At 34.1% G+C, this 23,183-nt stretch overlaps 2 protein-coding genes across 3 annotated transcripts in view; both read right to left on the bottom strand.

The window, feature by feature from the left end:
• UNC13C (unc-13 homolog C) overlaps positions 1 to 14,565 on the bottom strand; it is a 122,945-nt gene extending 108,380 nt beyond the window's left edge. Inside the window, exons 1-2 of one of the 2 annotated variants that reach the window (XM_031616543.2) lie at positions 11,584 to 14,565; positions 169 to 191 (exon numbers count right to left, since the gene is read on the bottom strand). In XM_031616543.2, coding sequence (XP_031472403.2) covers positions 169 to 191; positions 11,584 to 14,560 — 3,000 coding nt within the window. In that variant the 5' untranslated portion in view covers positions 14,561 to 14,565. The remainder of the gene's footprint in view (positions 1 to 168; positions 192 to 11,583) is intronic. The other variant, XM_090148847.1, reaches the window with a different exon arrangement.
• A 198-nt stretch (positions 14,566 to 14,763) lies between these two features.
• Positions 14,764 to 23,183, bottom strand: part of LOC116244677 (protein unc-13 homolog A-like) — a 43,547-nt gene continuing 35,127 nt past the window's right edge. The window contains exon 8 of the mRNA XM_090149280.1: positions 14,764 to 14,838. Coding sequence (XP_090005406.1) covers positions 14,764 to 14,838 — 75 coding nt within the window. The remainder of the gene's footprint in view (positions 14,839 to 23,183) is intronic.

The raw sequence follows: 23,183 nt of genomic DNA on the forward strand, positions 1-23,183 counted from the left end.
ATCCTGCTTATAATGCAATACAACTCAAAGGAAAACGAAAGAGTGAAAAGATGGAAAAAAAACCATGCAAATTTCACAACTAAAATGAAGGAACAAAACAGCTCAGCTAAGTCACAAACACATATCAACAAAATGCATGATCCCTATCACAAATACATAATTTTAAACCTTTTCATCCACAGAACCGCTATCTGAAAGAGAATTGAGAAGGGAAATATAGGTTAGACAAAACAGTTTCTGAAAAAGTATCTAATGCTACAAAAAAAAAAACCAAAAACTGTCATAGTTTTAATCTGCTAGTGCAGAAACAAACTGCATGAACACCTTGTTCAGCTGTTTCAGTGCACTCCAATCACTCTCGCTACACTGTAAAGAAACTCAAAGATATTTTCTGCAGCTAAGACCTGCTGACACTGTTGGATACTGCAGGACTGTATAAAGAACGTATGATCTATGTAATCTCACCTCTCCACAGCATTTTTAGCTTTTTTTTTTTTTTTAAATATATATATATATTTAGTACCAATAAACAAATACTATGGAAGTGTTAAAAAATGATGTTTTATTTTCAAAATTAAATAAAGGCTTTCTCCTAAAGGATATGTATATACACACACACATTCTCCTGAATTTCATTTTGTTCTACTACAACTACTCATGTAATGATATAAAAATTATCATGAAAAGCAGCTAAGATTTACCGCGTAAGAATTACAACAGTGCAAGTTTAAGATACGATGTATATCACTATGAATTTTTTAATATAAATTATGATGCATTCAGATTTCTTATCACATAAGAAGTACCTGTTGACAGGAATGTATGGCCTTATTTTTATATTTTCTTGTCAATTTTGAAATACAGGAAAATTTGAAATTGTTTTTATATGCAGCATTCCATCAATAAATTGCCTCTTCTGTTTGGATGGTTTGTAGTAGAGTACATATGCAAAATTTCATTGTTTTGTCATTCACTGAGCTTTCCATTTTTCTTCCACAAGCAGAGTACATATTTTTCTACAGGCCCTCAAAACAGTTCAGCTATTTTTAGATGTTTGGAGATACCCCAAAATATGTATATTACATAACAATTATTTTTGTGTTATGTCACGTGTTATATTTTAGAACAATTTATCTATAAGAAAATAACACATTCATATATATATATATATATAAACACTAATGTCAGTTTTGAAAGTGTATACTTCTAAAAGCATTGACAATCCAGCAAAATCAAAGACCACTGTTGTGCCACTAGCACTGCCCACTAATTTGAAAGCCTACTTTTATGGTCAAAGCTAGCATGTACACAAGAATAGGCAGAATAGAAACTGGACGTTAGTTGTTTGAAATGTGTTTTTACTAGCTAGATATATCTGATTTTGTGTTATTAAAAAAATGGAGAGATCAGGCTACTACATACTATCACAGTACCAACACCAAACATGATTCCACAGAAAATTTAACTACGCAGCAGACCTACTCCATTGTGAGACCAGAAAATTTGCCCTTTTCTTATGCTTGCCTGCAGATATTAGCTTTTCTTTCAAATCTGTTGTAAGCAATCCATTTAGAAAGAGCATGTCTAAGAGAATGAACTGCTTATTGTCTTAAAGAAAAACCAATATGAATTATACAGAATACTAAATTATAACTATTACTAGCATTAAAATCTTCCATAATTTCGTAAAAATAGAGCAAGCTCTTCTTTATATAGTAACAATATCTTCTTGCCACGAAGTGATTCCTTCTAAATTCATTCTTCTGAATACAAACGGGGACACAGCATCATATTTTTGGGGGGGGATATGTGATCATGGGGACTAAATAAAAGAGAAAATATATCAAAGCACTGGAACAGCATCTGGACAGGTGAATCAGAGGAAAGGAAGTAATTTGCAAACTCAGAAAAGGCAAAGTGCAGAGGGTGAAGAGAAATTTTGGGACTGAGGAAAGTTTTAGATAGGAAACAGGAAGTTCTAGACACTTGGAAGGTAAGAAATCTCACCATAATTTGTTCATGCAATTTGTATCTTCCTCCTAGAATATCTATCTAATCATAACTAAATATTCATATTTGAAGACTCATAATAAATCTTAGTACTGTGTGTGGAAAAGGGAACTTTTAAATAATTTGCAGTTGCTTAAGTAGTTTGCAGTTAGAAATTTTGTTACCAGCTGCCTAAAGAATCAGGATGAGTTATACGCTTAATTCAGATGGCTTTTGTTCAGAAAGTTATATTAAAAATACAAAAATATTCAGACTTGCATTCCATACTAAATGGAATATTGTATTTTGGAACATGAGATGGACATAGGAAATTTTCTTTACCTCTCCTTGGTTTCAGCCAGCTTCATCTAAATCCACTACACTTCCTTTACTGGAACCTAATTTTGCTTTTTCCTAAAACTAGGAAGGAGAGTAATAACCAACAATTAGAAAGGGAAACAAGGTACTACCACCTTTTTTTTTTTTTTTTGCAGTTGGTAGTTAGAAAAGATGTATTTATTTCTCAGTTCAAATATATTTCTATTTCCTTTTTCAACAGTCATCCTGTGAAGCAGGCAACTGGTACAAAGTTCCCCAAAACAAATTTTGAGGACATCTTTGTTATTTAATTTTGAGAATTTACTGCAACTTCAGAGATAAAACTGATCTGAAAAGTTCAGCATTTATTGCTTCTTCTGAACTCACCCTGAGTGAAATAATCTGAGCTAAGGAAGTGTTTTCTATGTGTCTGAGAGCACCAAATTGGGAAGCGTACAATCACTAAGCAATTCACTTTGGTAGTCATTAGACTGCCAGAACAGACAGCAGCATTCTTTGATGCAGATAGGAAGTGAATTGTGATTATGTAAGAGACCACTGAATGTACTTTTGTCTCATGGTACAAGAGCAGACATCTCCGATTATACTGCAGAATGACAATGATTTACTTAAAAGAGCTTATCTTCATAGAACTCATCCCTTCCATCTACCCATCCCATGGCAAACAAGAAACATAAAAGAATTTATGAATGTATTAAGAACAGCGTCACACTGGTTCATTTAGTTAACCCTATGGGATGTTACTTAATTCATTTAAATTAGCTTCTCTCTCCTTATATTATGTTTTATGTGAAGATTCACTATATACCCAAATATCAGTATAGCCTTCTTGTTATACACTCTTATTTCTGCAGGGAGTTTTACCAGGGTTAGAAATAAAATTCAGGGAGTAACATAGTTCCAAAATACATTATTTCTGCCCAGTATATTCCATATACATGCATCTGTGCAGTAGAATGGTTGTCCAACTACTTACTAGTGAAAATTATATTTACAAATGTGAAACAGAAAAGGCAAAAAATAAACTTCTTTATATTTCTGTTAGTCTAACAGTTTCAAACTCGATAATAATTACTTAGGTAAATTAGGCAAAGAGAGGAAAAACCTACTTTAACTTAGGTTAAGGGTACTGTAGTGGTACAGTGGCCCTCTTTTCCATTTAAATATATCTAACAACAACAATTTAATTAACACAGAGAAAAGGGAAAATATCACTGACTGCAGCAGAGAATACATGATGATCTGTTATCACAACACATTTCCTCAGATAAATACACATTCTATGCAGTACTCCTAATAGTTGATATAAAAAATATAAAAAAAATAATAAAAAAAAAAAAGGAGAGGATAATCTTAAGGAATATTTTGCAATCCATATTTTCAGGTGGCATTCTTGCTGGGGTAGAATATTCTTTACAGCTCTATCACAGTCTCTAACCCTCTCAATCCCTTGTTACTAATTCTCCATTCCTTCTTCCATCTCTATCACTCCATAGGCTTCTCATAAGCAGACTCAAACATTTGGGTAAACAAGAAATTCTGATTAATCACTTGCTAAAATTCTGCCAACAATAAGATATTGAAAGGCTATATAATTTTCAGCATCTCCACTAAATACTGACTTCTGTTGAAAATGTATCCATTGTGGTAAGCTATTCCCATGACAGGGGAAAGTGAGAATAGTTTTCTGGTGTTCCTTCAAACGAGGCCACAAGTGTCCTTCTGTCTGTATATCAGTTTACACTGTTTGAAGCAGGTCAAGTAAGACTTTCAAAAAGTGTCTGAGTGCTGCTTAATTACTATACAAGCTCAGTGTGAAAAACAACAGATCTTATAAATGCTGAGCTTTTCAGTAATCAATTGTTTTCAAATTAACAAGTGATCTGAATTGCAACATTTCTAGGCAAACTATTCCAGCATCAACTACCCTCATTATAAATATTTTTTTCCTTATTTCTAATCTAAATCTCATCTTTTTTGAGACAATCAGAAAATCAAACCTGCACCCAAGACAACAACCTGATCAGTCTGCCTTTAGCAATAATCCCATTAAAAATGTTTAAAAGATTGTTATTATTATTATTTTTTTTACCATTAGTCATAGTGATCCTTCAAGTCTTGTGGCATTATTTAATTTTTGCACTTTTCTGAGCAGTGGAATATCATAATACACTTTCATGACTGCAAAAATTTAGTTTAACTTCCTCCCTACAGTACAAAAACGGCAGTAAGGTCATAAAAAAATCAAAATATTAGGAAAGATCAAGATGTTATTATGCATACAATCTTAATTTTCCTCTCTTATAATTATGCTTAATTGTATAACACCAAATTGGAAGATGACAAAGTTCATTATTCTCTTAAAGTAACATTTTAATCTTTAATTCTAGCAAACTGTTCCAAGAATGTCAAACTGACTGATAATTATGCTATTCCTGGAAGGAAACCCTTTAGACAAAACACTTGAAATAGATTTAAAAAAAAACAACACATCTGTTCTGTGGAAATAACATGTCTAAAATCACCCAGTCAGAAGCAGTGCATAGCCTAAGTTGGACAATTCTAAGTAGCATTTAACTGCTAAGAAAGGGAAAATAATGATGAAAACAAGTCCAAATAAAATATATTATTTCAATGTAGTGCACAACACAAATTAAGACGAGCTAATATAATAAATACAGTAATGAAAAGCTGAAATTATCAGTACAGAACATTACAGAATCTGATCCTAGAGAATGTTGTATTGCTAAGGTATGTTTGAGGAAGAGATACTATGTAATGTTTGAAAGGTAGTATTAAAGCTAACACATCATATGAGATGAGTGATGCTTGTCTGACAGAGAGAAGGTCACACTTGAATAAAACTTGGTTGACAGGAGAAATGGAAGAATTGCTGCTAGCACTTTACTAGCAGTGATGTAGAAAAATTACTAGCATATACATTGAGAGCAAAAACAGGAGGTCAGCTTGGTGAAGATAAAATCTGCATCTGTGTCTTTACAAACAAACTGGTCTGAAAATCTGAAACAAGAAGACATGATTTAAAGACATCTCTGGTGCCTAGAAATCGAGTTGCTTATCCTCAAACAGCTACTAGATACATCTACCTACTGCTCAAATTTATCTCTTGAAGAATAAATCTTTGTCAAGAAGTACTTGATAGTAATATGTGAAATGATATTACTGTTTCTAAACACTTGGTGTTCTCAAACAACAGCCCTCTTAAAGACTGGGCTTTCATGACAGTTTCCTTCTTGCCAGAGTGATCTTACAGTAAGATGCAGAGTGCATTTAGGAACTCTTCCAAATCCAAAAGGCAGAGGGATTGTAAAACAAAATCTGTGGAGAATAAGGAGGAATATCTTATCTCTTTTGATACTGTAAAAGGAACCAAGTCTATGAAATCAAACAATTGATTGTTCTACACAGCCAACATACTCACAATATATTTGACTTGGAATACTATATAACGATCTTGCATTTTCCACAGGCTATGGCGTTCATAGGTGTTGTTGATTGTTTCTTCCCCTATGTGTTTGCATTCACTTCCTAGCTAAGGCTTAAGAATCTTTTTAAAATAGTCTCGAATGCCTTAAAAATGACCTTCAAAAGTTTGAAACCAGGTGGAAAACTTGAGATAAGTCAGAATAATTTCATGACTTAGTAGAGTAGAGGTAGAAAACATGAGTGAATGTATAAGCACCAACAGAATAAGGCGGTGACATCAGCCATTTTTGTTTACTGACATAAGACAAAGAAAGTTCATTTGTTGGTAGGAAAATTGGTTAACTAGTATGAGAGAAGGAAAAGACTTGAACTACTACAACACTAATATGGTTTATCATACAAGATAAATGGAGTAAAGATTAAAATGATAGAAAATAATGTTTAGACGTGATATTTGGGAATAATTCTTTGGGTAGAAGAATTCTGTGGGTTATTAAACTGTATCATATAAGTCAATTTCAGGCTATGTTCTCAGTAGCAAGTTAATTGAACACAATTTTGTACAGGTTGTAGGAGATATTGAACTGGAATAGGTTTCAAACATTTGAAAGAATTAAAAATACTATTTGCATGCTTCATGTGTTTTGGCACTAGTCCTGTAAAAACATCAGCTGAAATGGTTTTCCCTGTATTTGGAATCACAGTACAAGTAAACAAAAATGGAGGTGAAAACAAAAGCCAGAAGAAGAAAAAATTTAAATATAACTATCTTCATTAAGCAGCTTCAGAGAAGCTACCAGCTAATCAGTTGGCAGCTTGCTGTCTGCTACTACTTGGTTAGCCCTTCCATTTACAAGGGTCTCTTTTTTTCCCCTCCCTCCCTATTTAACATTTTATACACCATACACTTAGTTTTAGACAGTGTCAAGGACATTTGTAAACATTTCTATCAGCAACACAGCTATACAAGGCAAGGCTATTTTTCAGGGCTACCTGAAAAATCTGTTCTTTTTGTGGATTTCAATATGAAAATTAGTAAAATTTTCAGCAGAAAGAATAAGGACTTCATGTGAGGCCAGTTCAGGAAATAAATTTGTAAAATTTACATTTACATGTATGTGCATCTTTTTTTTTTTTTACCCCACGAGTTTATCAGTCAACTCATGTTATTTTTAAGTTATTTTTTAAGTTTACCAACATTTCTCAACATGTGAGCCATCTTTTGAATACTGTCTGCACATCAAGGCAGGTACAAAGAGAAATTCTGTAGATGTTCTACAGATCACCTGGAAAATGTGCATAAAGAGAAAGATGGGCACATGTTGCATGAAAGTAGTCAAAATTCTTAGGCAGCAAAAGAGAACCTCTTCAGCTTTTTATTTTATTGCAATATTCTGCTTTCTCAATAGGTCAGAAAAAGATTTGAGCATATTTATGAACTCATGACTTCCAAGACATTACATTTTTTCAAAATATACATCTAGATACTTTCTGGTCAGTTGTTTTAACAAAATTCCTTTATCCTACCACTGTTTTATAAAAGTATGCAGTGTTTTTTGTTTCTAAAATACAATTCTCTAAAAAAAAAAATGTTAAAATAGTTTAGAGAAAAAGAGAATCTATTTCTTAATCTGGGTAATAAAATATTAATTTGTCCTCATTTCCTCAGCAGAATCAATGTAAATAAATGCTTGGAACTGGTATTTATGCTTAGATTTTCTCTGAGCTCTTAAAAATTTTATTTTGAATCATTAAAAAAAAAAAAAAGCAGGGAAATTTCACAAATACTAATCAATCTACACCAATTCTAAAGTTGGTAAAAATAATGCTAAATTATCTTCTGTTCTTGTAAGGACTATGGTAGCAGAGATTAGCTCAATGCAGCTTGTTTGGATTTAATTACATCTGAGTCTTCAGTAGCTCCACAACACCGTTAACTGAACAGGATAGCTATAAACTCAGGGTTATATTACGTCATATTTTTAAGCAACAAAATACTTGAAGAGATGAGAAGGTAATAGCAACAGAGCAACTGAAAGATTTTGAAGATTCCAAACTGTTACTTCTGTTGTAGCAAAAAAAGACTGAGTAAAATGGACAGAAGTCCCCCATAAGTGACAACATTCGTTTCACTACGGTACGAACAATACTGATGGTACTTAAACTTTCTGCTGGTCAGTCAAAGAATTAGCAGCTCGTTTTGGCATAATGCACACTGATAAACACATTCTATTTTCACTGATTGTTGTGTTATTTTATACACCAAACCAGAATTTTTCCATCCCACTAGAAAGCCTTCTCCTACACAACCACATCAGTTGACTGAGAATAAACTTTATTCTTAAACCAAACCAAACAATCAAGAAAACACACACAAAAAGCTCAAACAATTAACAATATTTCAACTCATTTTCATGTGAATCACAGCACTGATCGTCTGAAGTCCAAATCCAAGATTCATATTCATGCAGCAAAACCGGTACATTAACTATTTTAGTTGTCAGTTAATAATAAATGTGTACCTACACAAGTACAATAAAAACAAGTGGAGGTAAGATGGAAAAGGAAAAAAAAAAAAAGCACAGAGTACAGCGAGACTAGATTATTTTCTGAAGCCTATACTATTTGAGAGAATAATCTGTTCATATTTCATAATATGTGCATACTGTTCATATTTCAAAATAAGAAAGTATACACTCGTTTCCAGATACTGTTGTTGAAATTGCCAGAGTTTGGAACGTATATAGGTTATATACTTCTTTTACTGACAGCTTTTCTTAATCTGCAACCAAATGACCACATTGCAAGGCAACTGTAGTAATGCAGTAGTAGTTGGTTTTGTTTCAAGCCTTAACATTTCCTTCTACAAAGGAAGAAGAAAAAATACAAGCACCCTTCTCTATACAAAATAAGGCTTTTATTGATCCTAATTTCTGTAAATTCAGTTCTCTAGTAAGAGACCAAAAAAGATAATGCAAATCTCTTCCTATAAAACAACAAGAAAAGCAGGTCTCATACAATTCTAAGACAACTCCTGTTCCTGGCCACTGCAATCTGACTTGCTAATATATGTATGCATAGGGTAGGATGCATTCACCCATCTTAAAATAATAAACAAACATCTAGACCAAAGGCTTACTAAAATCTGTCCAGCCACCAAACGTTTAACAAGATCTTCATCAACAAGATCATGAAGCTACTAGTTGTAAATTAGCCTTCACAGACAGAAGTCTGTATTGTCATTGGAAGTGACTCGCAAGAGTTGGAAAGCTTAGGCAGAGGGATAGTTTCATCAGGAGATAAGCTTATCTAAGGCATCTACAAAAGATAAGGAGAACAAAATTGGAATGGAATGAAAGAAACCTATAGGGAAAAAACTAAAAAGAGAGGAAGTAACAAGTGAAGACTGGAACAACGAATAAAAGGGTAAAGGTTTTTCTTGATTATGGTGCACAGAAAAACAAACAGCTTAAAAATAGTTTTGATATTTTTTTCTAAAATTAATATTCACACATAATTACAATGTTTCTATGTCCTTACAAAACTTTAAATCCTAGGTTTATTTCTATGTTGCTCATGTTTCCTCTCACCCTCATATCCTATTACTCACTCCAGTATGCCTCCAAAACCAAGTTGTAATAAATAATACATAAGCAATCAGCCCATAGTGTATTTTTTCTCTTCAGCTAGCAGCACAGACTAGGGCTATCCAATAGGACTCTTGTGCAATCATACATTATTTATGTACCAAAGTTTAATTGACCTTACCTCAAATGTTACTAGATGAAAAGATTCTAAACTTTTTTTCATACTAGATTGGAGAAATGACACTATGATGTTATCAAGCCATGCTTCTTATTGTCCAGATTGCTTATTACCCTCCCTTTCTTGCCTACATGGATGAATGAAACAAGTCACTAAAAAAATAGGCAATTATTTTCAACAAAAATTAAATCACACTACTAAATAGTTCTGGTATTGTTCACTGTCATCTAGCCCATTTACTCTCCAATTCTTCCTTCAAAAGCATGAGTCCACTTGCAAAGAGAGTGGACAGAGTAGAAAAACTTAGAGGCTACAAACTGTACAGTTTGTGTGTTTATGCATAAAACATGACAGACTATACTGTTAATAAGTATCACCATGCATACTACAAGACCCAAAAGTATATTTTTAACAAACCAGTCAGAGAATACTGAGCAGAAAAAAATTGTCAGGAAAATAATGTTTGAAGAGAAAACAGATCTGCCACTAAAATAAATAAATAAATAAATAAATAAATAAAAAATCAATGCATATCATTGTCTGGATAATCTAAGAAATACTGCTGTTTGTGTCTTTCTGTAAATTCCCTTTAACCTTTATTTCAGTGGAAAAAAGGTTCAGGTCCTAGTATGACAACTTATGACACTGCAAAAACGAAATCCTATAGCGTACATCTAACAATGCACTTTTATGAACTGGGTTTGAGGTCAGTTGGCTTCTCTGTAAGTATAGTGTAAGAAAAACTTCAGTAGTTCAGAAGAAAAAGAATGACAGTAGAGTAAGAGACTGAAAGAGTTCTTTTACCTGCTTGATTAAAGGAATTAGAAAAGGACTGGCCACACAAGACATGATATCATATTGTATACATTATATAATACTATATATACATATATATTATATATATATAGCATATATATAGCATACTATAAAACTGCAGCAAAACACAGATCTACAATTTTGTTACACTGTTTGAATATAAAAATAGACTTTAATATAGACTTCCAAATTAGTAATTCCAATTTCACTATAATTTTATCATAAAGTGCTTGTTCATTTACAAAATAAATACCATGGTACCTCAAGATTTGGATGCTAATTACTACTATGACAATCTTTAGCCAGAAGCACAATTCTTAATCTCTAATATGAATGTATCAGATGAATATTTTCGCAACGTTGATAAAGAAAGCAAAGATTCAGACAAGATGACAACTACCATCTGGCTAGCTGTAGTAATTATGTGATTCCAATTAAAAGAGCAAGTAATATTAAAACATTAGAATTTGTGTAGGCTAACACTGAAAATCATTATACATGTGTATTACTAAAAGTGTTAAAATTATGCATATGGCTGTCTGCTTTGACGTCTGTAAACAGGAAAGTTAAAGATTGTAACAAATCTCACTAACTCTCTCCATAAGTTAAATTCATTTCCTACACATTCTTATACATGGATACTACCTGTTATGCTTCCTTCCTCTTTCAAATCCTTTCTCCTTCCCTCTCCGCCCCCCTCCCCCCACCTTTTTTTTTTGGGGGGGGGGGGGATATTTTGCCAATATAATTAAGGAGAAAACTGAAATCAGATTTGACTTGTACCTTTTTATGTACTTTAGAGAGCACATGTTGCAACAGAATGAAGACCACTACTTATCAGTATGAATATAGAAACAGACACATCTTAAAAACTGTTAAGAAACACTGATCTGAATGCTATGTATTGCTTGATTACAATTGTATCAAGAATATTAAATTGTTTGGTTCTTTTCATAAGTCTTGCAAAATTTTATTTTCAAGTAGCAAATTAGAAGCACTGCAATTGCTCATAAGTATATGTTTGAATAAATGTAATCTGAAAATTGGACAATTTTAGCCTTTTGAATTCCTTAGGATTGTTTCACCTTATAAACCAAACCAGAAATAAGCAGAAGCTCTGTCACAAATTTCACCTGAAGCAGGATTGTATACCATACAGAAATTAATAACCAACCCTAACAAGAACAACATTTTGCTAAAATACAATATAAAAAATATTAAATTTACCTCCAGAAAGGATTTTGTCTTCCAAGTCATTCATTTGTTTCTTGTATGCTTTTAAAGCAGCTTCTTTGAATGATGGTCGTATTCTTTTTTTCTTTGGAGCTTCAGGAAGCATTTCTTGGACATTCTGATTTTCATCTTCCCTTATTTCCATGTGAGCACCCATGTGAGCATCCATGTCACTTTCAACTTCCAGTACCTCTTCGCTGACCAAACCATCAAACTGTCCATCATATTGTTCCTCTGGAAGTATTGCATAAGGACTTTCACATGGAGGTTGTCCCAGTTCATATTCTTGGACCTGCTCGCTTGTTTCACTACTGTTTGTTCTATTTTCTAGTTTAGCAAGGACTTGTTCCATTACTTCAACATAGTCTGTTTCATTCTCACCAGGTGGTTCAATTAAATCTTCTTCATAATCTGCTTTGTAGTAATAAGGCTCAGCATAAACATCAGAATCTAGAGTTGTGCTAGATTCATTTGCAGTAGACTGAGACAAAGTTCTAAATCTCCCCATGAAAGACGATCCACTGTCTTCATATCCACTTAAACTTTGTGTACTTTTATTCCAGACAACTTCTAATGCTGACTTAGCACGTTGAAGTGTAGATCCAAATTTAGGAAAGCTAAAAGTCTTATCAGAAAGATCTATGCTTAATCTACTGTGCCATGACTTAGGGGCTGCTTCTTCTGAGTCATCACTTGGTAGTTCACTCTGACTTCGGTACATCATAGGCAATCGGTTTTGATTCTGATAAGGTGATTTAGAATTTGTTTCCTGATAATCGTCATACTGACCAGTCCACTGACTTTGTGATTCACTATCAAGGCCTGCACACGATGGGGAAGTTCCGTCAAGGGTGAAATCATAGCTTTCAGTATCATACTGTAGGTCAGAACTTTGGCACTTTCCAAAATCTGCCTGCTGATCTGAAGGACTGCTCATATCATACACAAAAACTTCTTGTGTAGATGAGTCTAGGCCCAAATCGGCCCCTTGTTCCAACTGATTCCAATCCTTCCATGGTGAAAAGTCATCATGTAAAGAAAGCTGAGAATCACTATAGTGGCTTCTGTCTCTAGATACACACATTATTCCATTGCTTAATCCACTGTCAACAGTTTCTGTATTCTCTACTTCATTTTGCTCTGGATACTGTTGTGCATCTTGTGCAAAAGTCTGTTCCTGAGAACTGCCATACCAGTTGGCAGAATCATCTTGCCTTCGCTGCCAAAGTTCTCGATCTGAGGAAGACAATAACGAACTACCATTTGTTTTGCTAAAATACTGATTTTCTGAAAAATCTTCAGAGTAGGACTGACACAATTTTGAGAAATCTGACTCTGAACGGCTAAGTTTAGGTGCAGCAAAGTCATTCTGCAAATGCCATAGAGGAGTCATGTCTGAATAATACATCTTTGGTTGCTTTTCCACATTGTCAAATTCTGGTGACTGACTGTCATAATTTCTTCTGTTTGAAAAGGTGTTATTATCAGCAGTTCTATTAAGGTCTTTATGATCTGGGGACTCAACATTCCCCTTTGTAGTGCTTGCTTTTATTTGAAGTGCCGATTTAGATACCTTTGCATAACTGTTCTTATTTATATCTGATTCCATGTCTTTATCGCTGTCAGGTGACTCCCAGTCATGCATTTTAGTTTTTGTCTCCACAGAAAAAATCTTCATATCCATACTCTCGTAAGTTTGAGAAGAAGGCAGCCCTCTTTCTTTCTTCTCTTTTATGTCATGAGAAAAAACATCTGTAGAAATTCCAATACCAGTTCCCTTAAGTTTATAAGACTTTTTTAGAAGCAAATCCCTCTGTTGTGATGACTCAAAGTAAACAAGAATGGGTCTTGGTTTTGCATTTGGACAGTCTCTTTGTTGCCCCAGTCTCTGGGCAAACTCAATTTTAATAGTGCTTTGTGCCTCTGAGAACCCCATTTTTTCTATTAGTATTTTGTAAACTATGTTTTCAGTTTTTTCAAGTCTCTCTTCAGGCACATTTAGAAACCTAAGACTTGCTTTGTTTCCTGGATGGCCTATCTGCTTAATGTAATCATGTATGTCTCGAGTTTCTCTTCTGGATTGTACAAATCCAGTTCGCAATTGTTCAATTTCATTCTGCACCACTTCTACGCTACTGGAAATTTCATCAATTGATTGTTTCAGAGCATTTACATGCCCTCGTAATTCAGAAAGTTCTGTTTCTATTTGGCTTATTCCCTGAAGCTCTTTAAAGATCATTTCCATGACATCATGGGTTTGACTAATACAACCTGTTGAACTGAAGCCAGGTTCAAGAGTATTTGATTTCTGGTGACGGCCAGTTCTATCTAGAGATTTACTTCTCAAGCCCCACGTTTTCTTCCATGTACTTAGTTCAGAGTCTGATGAGACACATTCTTGACTCTTCTTCCATTTCCTCAGTTTGCGTAGAGCTCCAAGCTTTAGTGTATGTAAAGTACGTTCTCCATCAGAACTTCCATCAGATGCTGCAAGGCTGCTTAAACTCTTTCTGTTGCGTCTCACAGGCATTGTGTGTGAGAAGTACTCGTTTTTCTTGCTATTACTTTTTACCTCACTTAATGAATCAGAATATGAACTATCATTTGAGGACAGATCTTGTGTTAAATCTTCATTATTATTGTTTGTTACAAAAACATGCTTTTGCAGTCCATTAGCAATAGCAACTCTGTAACTGAATGTTGGAGAAAGAGAAAATTCTCTATTAGTTTCCTCTTCTTCAGTTGATAAGTTGCGAGCAGATGGACACTTGGCAATCTTTTTAACGGTGCTTTTTAAAGTATTTGAAAATTTTGGATTCTTTGTTTGTCCAGTTGGAGTTAAATCTTGTTCCTTTTTGCTCTGACAACTCTCTTTCCTTTTTGTACTATTTCCCAATTTCTTTGTAAACATTCCTTTGCAAATCTTATATATGTAAGATGAGATCAGGCTCTTTAAGCAGGAGGAAACCATGGAGTGTAATTTATATAAATATGTTTCCACAAAACATAATTATTGATCCAGCCAAATATTTGCATCTCCAGCAGGAACATCGGTAAGTATTTCATCAATAGAGACTTTAGACTTGTAGACTACTGATGCTTTGGTATCGCTTCACAGGAAAAGGAAACCAACAAGAATTACAACAACCCCCAACCAAAAGCCATATGTTCTTGTTAGAAACAAAATCCTGAGGGCCTTTTGTCTGTCTTGTATAATCTCACTCTCCTGCGCGTGGCATCTTGAAGTGTCTAAAAAGGAGGGAATTATGTTACTATGGCTGCCACACAAGTAGCATTCAATAACACTAACATTAACTGGGTTACAATGCAATTAAGTATTTATTCATACTTTCCCCATAATTGTCTGAAAATAACTTAAATATCAAAGCTGAAAGTGGTTCTTCGCAAATGTGTTTAAAATAAATGAATTAGGTATGCTTACAGACACTTCTGCACAATGATTTACTGAGATACTTGATGTTAATGTTGTCTGCTTTCTTCCCACAGTAATGACATTTCAATCTATATCTATATGATGTACAGCAATGGTTAAAAAAAAAAAGACAGGTTAATATATTGTTCCTAGCCAGTAAAACAGAAAATAGAAAAAATTCCTTTTGGTACTGTTTTCTTTTTAGATTGGTGTATACACATGACATGGTTTGAGAAATGGATGCCAAACTAACATGTCATGGTCAGCCACAACTTCAAATGCGTTTGCATTCTAGGTTTCTTTTCTCTAAGAAAGGAGAAAAGAATCCACAAGAGAAAGTAAAAGACAATAGTAAGCTGAACTGATGGAACAATCTCATTCAGTTACTAAGTTTTAAACTGCACCGGTCATGGGGAAAAAAAAATTAAGTACACATAAGTAAGTAAGAGAGAAACAAAGTTGCTTTACAAGTCTCAGGACAAAAACAGGTGGCATTACAGCAGGAAAGCAATTTGTTCTGAAGAAACATTAGAAGAGATTCCAGTAGGTACCTGGAAACTTGTTTTCCATTGCAGAGAAGTTTCTATTCCATAAAAAATGCAGTCAATACATTTTAATAACCTACAGATTCTTATTTTTTTTTATTTTTTGAACAGCATATAATACTCATAGCTGCAGGATAAAACAAGACAAATAGCTTAGAAAAATCCAAAATAGTAATCCTAAAAATGATTATTTCAGCTTCTTAACCAGCAAAATATTCTCTGGCAGAATAAGAAGTTTATATAAATATAGGCTACGTGAAGTTTGAAACTTACTCTGTAGCAGCATAGGAGGGGTACAGGATATAAGTTACAAATTCTCCACCAAGTCTGCAAATGGCGTGGTAACGTATGAAGCATTACAGAGTGTTCACATGCCTTAATATACAGCATCTTCATTACAAGGCTTGTCTTCATGGAGCCTATTATTAATTATATTCCTTTTGGTACTTTAACTAGTTATTCAAGCAGTAACAGGAAGATATGTTTAATTGATTCAAGCAAAACTGCTAAAAGGCTGGTTGGTATATGGAGTGCTGGAACAGTTGATGTTAGAAGATATTTCTTATCCAGTTTATAACTAAATTACGAGGAAGAGCAAAAGCAAACAGAAAAAGAATGTACAACAGTCTTCACCCTTTCTAAAGTTGCTGACTTCTGTTTCATGAAAGCTAAAATATTTGTGGAAAATAAAGTATCCATTAACATACATAGCTTTGACTTTTTTCTTCTTCCAGGTTTATGCCTGATTTCCATGTATTAAAAGTCATATAAGGGCAATAAATTTGGAAGAGAAGTGCTGGCTCAGTGGGCTGCATATGATCTTTAAGGCATGCAAATGGCATCTCAGAGTAATATGATAACTCTCCCCTCTCTATAGCTAATGCTCTCTATCTTTCACATATTATTAGAGGATAGAACTAGCCTGGGACACTTCTCAAAGGCATGATTCTAGAAGTAGAAAAACTTTAAGTTTTAAGCCATTACACTGAATTTTTGTAACCGTTTCTTGAACAAGATTGGAAGTGACTGCCTGCCTCCTCCACCCAAACAACTGACAGCATTTTAAGTGCTCTCTTATAGAAAATTCTCTCAGGTCACTCGGATTTCCTTGAAAAGATATCAACAATGTACAAACAAGCTAGCAGCCTTACTTATTGTCTCGCCCTAGAAAGCAACAAGAAGCAATGAAGTAATCATTGTAATTTGAAACATTTTACTCATTTTAAATGAAGTTTAATCACTTCTTTGTAGAAGAACCTTGCTATCATAGCCAGCCACACTTTTTATCCAATGCCTGAGCTATGCTCTTTATCAGAGACAATTTAAAATACTTGTAAATTAAAAGTTCTACTGTTAAGCACATAAATCTGCTAAATTAAGCAGATTTATGTTCCCTCATGCAAGTTGCATTTGTTCTCACTTATATTAGTCATATGATCCATTTTTCAGTTTACAACCTATCACTGCTCTGTTAAGTACTACTTTTCCAAAAAGGTTTCTCTACACATTGAATCAGGATCTATTTTAATCAAGAAAAGGTTACCATACTTCTATTTTAAATGAGTGCTCTAAGGGAGGTTAACTCTGAGAAATAAGGAACAGTCATTTGTGAGGCATGTAGAACAAAGAACTGTTTGAAAGAGCTGCAAATTGTCATTCAGTAATTTTCTGGTTTTATCCAGGTCTTCTAATGAATCAACATGGATCTATTTTTCAGTCTTTTTCTGCTTGTTACTACAGTAAACTGACATACATGATAAAGTTGATCATGGAGGGGTTAAGTCAGTCTAAGCAGAAGAATTCATTCTCAGATGTTTAGTTTATCATTATAGCAGTAAAGTTAATTAACAGAAGTATAACAACAATGCTAGGTGAGGAAACTGGAAAGTTATATAGACTGTGATATTAGAAATTAAGTCATTAATGGGTTCCTTCAGTAACAAAAACGGACAAGGACGTTTTCTTCCATATTTTCCCTTTAGAAAGTCTGAATTTAAGCTTTTGTCATTCACCTTGATTATGAAATTTGAACTGATTCTAAGAACACTGTTAATAGCAAGGTAATGTCCAGCTCTTCAGCTAGAAGCATCAGGTATAAGCAGTCTTATTCCCAAAGCTAAAACTTATGCATCAGATAGAAAAGACACAGGGGATCAGTTAAACTAAGTTGCAAAGAATGCAAGTTCAAACATGAGATCTTCATAGATTATGAGATTTACTTTTCCATTTTTATCAAATCAAAACAAATAAGTAGATCACAGCTGACATTCTGCTGTATTACAATAAATGAAGATGTACAGCAGCATCCCTCTTCCAATGAGAGATAAGTTTGTGGATTAGGAACATTCCCACTAGAAGCAAGAAACAGACAAGACCACAGCTCTACTTAACTTTTACAGCTTTACACAGCTACAAGGGGCCTGCATGTATTTGGAAGGAGGCAGAGAAGTAGTAGCTCCCCTCTTTAAAAAGACATGTAGCAGTTGGTGTTCACAACACTGAGTGGGGCAAAAAATAAAACAAAAACCCTTTCCGGCAGCAATGCCACTCTGCACTGCTAACAAAGCAGTCAGTATTGCCTATAGGCCAAGGTATCCATTGGGGATACATAAGGTGCTTCTAAGAAATGAAGTAATTACAAACAAAATCTAAAAATATTATCTTTGTAGCTACAGAAACTGAGGTTAAAGCAGTCTTTGTTACTTTCAGGAACACAAGAAATCAAAAGCACAATAACCATAATTCGGACCTACAGATTTATCAAGTATGGTTTTTAGTAGTCTCCTGGGAATAAGGCTACGCTGACATAACTGTTCTTCAATCAATGTATTTATGTCTGCTAGGTGAAACCTACACTAAAAATTTTATAGCCTCCAGACTGTTTCATTAATTGACAATAACCATAACATTGCACTGAAATGCATCTCAGATGACAATTTGTAAGAATTTAATTTGAAACTATTATTTGTTGCATTATATTCTAAATTCTTCTTATATTCGTCTTAAATACTGACATTTATGATTTGTGTTATTGGTGAATCTCTCAAGATAAAGCAATACTGATGCTAATGCTGTATGATATGTAGCTGACCTGCATGCACACCCTGGCAAAGAGAGGCTTAACAACAATAAATCTTTTGGATTACTCTCCTTCATTTCAGGAATTTCTCAGCAGAGTTCAGCCCAGAGATTTTCTCCCCACCATTCAAATGAAAGTGTGGAGTGCTACCAGAACACAAAATTTACATCTCAGCTGGATGCAGACTTGCTTCTCCTATAGTAATACTGAGAGAAAAATCTTGGCTAGACAATATCAATTTTACCATCAGTCCTAATGGAGTAGAAAAAAAACTAGCTGGCTGTCAGAAAGCAGCCACAGAAGCTGTGACACATGCCATATACCTTGGCTTGAAGCTTTAAAACATCCATCTATGAACATTAGAAAGCTAGCTGGATAACATGAAATACATAATAATGTTCTAATATCAATAATAGTAAAGAGTTGCACTCGCTCCATTTGGCTAAAAAGCTATTCCTCTTGTCCTTTATACCGTTTCGAAAGTTCACTATATGTTGTTTATCCACTGATATCTCTTTATGAATCCAGCTATCTCTGTATCTAATCACCATCTAACCAGCCTCATTACTATTCTATTACAGGACACGTAACCAATACAACTAAGCATGAAACTCATCCAAAGGGGCAGGATTTTTATTTTATTTTGTCTTTAAGTTGCACCTTTCTCCACAGCTTTGTGTAAGTTCATGTTTTTTGCATTTCTCTGATAAGTTTTCTTCTGAGAAAGAAATGTGTAGTATGGCATTCATATCACAAACATGAAAATGATGTTTGAACCAATATATATTCAAAACTACTTCATTACAAGACAATGACTTAACTACACCTACAAAAGAAAGATTTATGCAATGATAGAATAATATTTAAATGTAAACAGATGCTGAACACATTCCTAAAGTTAAAATGAGCTCCATCTGGAGAGCAGTAGACTAATTATTTTAGTGTAGTTGAATATATTAATGCACACAAGAGTTAAGAAGTAGACCGCACATGATTGGAACACAGCTTCAATATTATCTGCCTAACTCTTTTTCTTTAACGTTTCTTTTTAAGAAGAAAAAAATAAAAGACAGTATAGTATAAAAAGAAGAGCAACAGGGAGCCTGAAAGTTCTCTCTCTCTTTTTTTTTTTTTTTTTTTTTTTTTTACAGCTGTACAATGTTATGTGTCCTACCTGATCTTATTTTTAGTCAATATTTTCATGTCAAGAACTGGAAAGCTTTATGGACAATTGTATTTAATAACTTGTTCCTATTTAAGTGCAGGCTACAGAAGGAACAGAAAACCTAAAAATGAAAGTTATTTGTTAAGATTCTCAGGATAACTGTATTACTAAGTCAATATGGGCATATCAGTCACTTTCTCACAGGTATAGATCTTCAATCCTCTAACCATACAGACATGAGCTCTGGGACAGGCAATTCCCTGCCATGAATTAGACCCCTTCTGGACAGAGTCTGCCATGGAGCTTTGGATCATCTTGGAACTAAATCAATCCATATCGTGTGGATAATTTTAAACAGTGCTGATTTATTTGGAGGACTTTTGACTAGGGTGGTTGGTGTTGTTTTCTTTTCTCCTCTGTTCTTGCTGTTTAAAGCCACTTACAAAAAGTATCTGTGAAATAATGCAACTTGTAAACTGACTTCTACCACAAAAATATTTAAGTATTTTCTAAAATATACTAATAGTGTAACTAGTTATACTTTTACAATATACTGTACAAAATAATTTTTAATAAAGATATATTTCACTCAGTGAATAGTAGTGACCATTTGTGTTTTTTTACATTTGAAAAAGGTCACAAACTCAAAGCACCACAGCTGCTGTTGATAGCATACACTACCTAGCATACACCAGAGGAAGTAGACACAAACATGAGCTGAGCTTGCCAAACACCTGAACTGATGTTCACTAACAGAAATGGTAGACACGAAACAAGTTTCTAAATGTCTCACAAAAATCAAGTTATAAAAGAACATCTCTTCTTCCTTTGCTACTAAATACTGACATCTGTAGAGCAGTAGTTAGATCTCCACCCCTACTTTAGAGCAACGAATGTAATTGAATGACATAGGTGATAAAAACCAAGCCTGCATGATAACCTTCTTAGGTGCCAAAGGATTTCTATACTTCAAAGCTTGTTTTGCTGCAATGGTTTCATGAGACAATCTATGACTTTCTTCTTCCTAGATTTTCACAGCACTACAATTAAAAGAAAATTGGGAATTTTCAGCCTTCTTTGATACTTTCATGAACTGGGAGATACTCTGAGCTATCTGCCTTCTCCTCCAGCTTGATAATGCTCTGGAATCTCAGTACTTCACCTGTGACTTCTTGAGTACCCCATACTCATATATAGCCATTATAACAATGCTGTTCTGACATCAGTGCAGGATCAAATAAATAGTGCAGTGTCGGAAGACCTTTAAACAACTCTGCAGTTTGTGTAAATTCCACTGGAAAAAAATATTTATCATGTATTATGGCTTGTTTCTTTATGTAATGTGTCTTTGAGACTACACTTCAACATAATTTCTACCATAATGCCATTACAAAAAATAACAGACAGTGAATAAAAGGTTTTAACCTAATTTTTTTGACCCTTTCAAGCCTCAGCACTGTCCTTTTGACACTTTCCTCCATACATTGATTGTATACAAGGTAAGAATTAACAGTAGTTTCAGAACAGTCAGATGTTTCAAATAACTTTAAATTTTCATTTGCTATTGATTGTTGCATATTGCACTAAGGCATTATTTTATGTAATCGCTGCCAGCTGCATTTAGGATACAAGCACTGTATCACCTCCTCTGTGAAAAATAAGGTCTTTATGATGAACAGTTAATTCTCACATCAGAAAGCAAATTAGTGCAACACCACGGAATTCTTTCAAGGCACAGTAGTTCCTGTCAGCTAAAGGTTAACTCCAATATTAAGAGGCCACAACTCACATTAACCCTTTCTGTATCAAGATATTATAGAAAATTATTATTAAAACCTGGCCTGCAGCCAAATTACCAATGTAACAGAATACTTCGAGAGAACATTTTAAGATATCTCAGGACTTCCAAGCAATCATATAAGCATTATTTTATTCCTAAATGTTTTTAATACGCTTTTTCCCCCCACTATACATTTCTTAAAACACATTAGTGTTCTTAGTTTAAAGACACACTGTTTTATATTGTATTTCTACTTCACTACATATAACTGGTCTATTAGACAGAAATGCAATAGGACACGTAGGACTAAAGAAAGTTGAAATTTAATTAATACAATTGGATTTTTATATTTTTATAATTCTTCCACCTACTTATTACAAAATGTATCACCAGTCTCTCAGTAAGAAAATACTTTCAGCTTCTGTAAATCAACCTCTAAAACTGCCAGAGACATAAATGTGTACTTAATGATTTACCAAAAAAAAGTATTAAACAGATTTGCATTTTCTTAGCCTGTGGCTTGGACGGTAGATAAGGAAAGGTATTCTAACAGACTGGTTTAGCTTTGAGCAGAATCAAGCATGTATTCTGAGCAAGCTGTCTTTTCAAAGCAAAGCTGCAGGATGTTCATCTTGAAGATTAATCAAGACCCAGAAATACATAAGCATCTGTAAAGCTCAATTTATTATTAATCCTATGATGAACTAGGAAAAAAGTATGAAGGGATATAAGCAAAGCAAACTACATTTTCACCACGTATCCATATTTGTATTATTTAACGTAGCTTTTTATATCATTTAAAAATGAGTTGGAACATTTTAAATCAAACGCTGCACTAATTCTACACTGTGAACTTACCAACATTGCAAAATAAGACTCTCCCCTCCCAAACACACACACAGACTTCCTAAAGAATTGTTGATTCTTAACTCTACCAGACCTGACAGTTTCATCAACACTGTAGCATTACAAAGAAAATCAGTTCCAAATCAATGCATCCCATTAGCAACAGCAGGAGGTACACTCAGAATGAAAATAAGGGAAGGAAACAAAGGAAACAGAAAAACGTATGCAGACTAGCTACAACAACATGAAGAAGATACGTACCTGGATTAAATTCTTCTTAAAAACAATAAGATACAAGTTACATACCACCATCTTTATATTTTCCTCTTATGAAGAAATACCGTGCACAAATCCATTCCTATTTCCCCATTCTTCCTTCAGCCTTAAAAGCAGTACAGTACAGACATGAGGCTGCTTCTCAGCGATTCAACTCAAGTGCAATCAGGCATGCTGTTAGTCCGCAACAATATCTGTTCAAAATTCCATCGTATTCCCTAGGCAGCATTAAACGCTTTCTCCCAGCCCCCTGGCTTTATCTCTCGTTTTTTTTTTTTTCCCCACCCTCCTACAACTTGTTCTAACAGCTATGAGCAGTTGTATTTATAGCTACTAATTCGTTCTGCTACTAGTGCAGCTACTAATTCAGATTTATTTCTCCGCTGTGATAGCAAGATGGGAGTCAGCGTTGTACTCCTGGTCAAATACAACATCAACACGAGAGCACAGCAATCCTGGTGCTTTTGGCG

The sequence above is a fragment of the Phasianus colchicus genome, chromosome 12 (genome assembly GCF_987193195.1).
Source record: "Phasianus colchicus chromosome 12, bPhaCol1.hap1.1, whole genome shotgun sequence".
In the NCBI taxonomy this organism is placed as follows: domain Eukaryota; kingdom Metazoa; phylum Chordata; class Aves; order Galliformes; family Phasianidae; genus Phasianus; species Phasianus colchicus.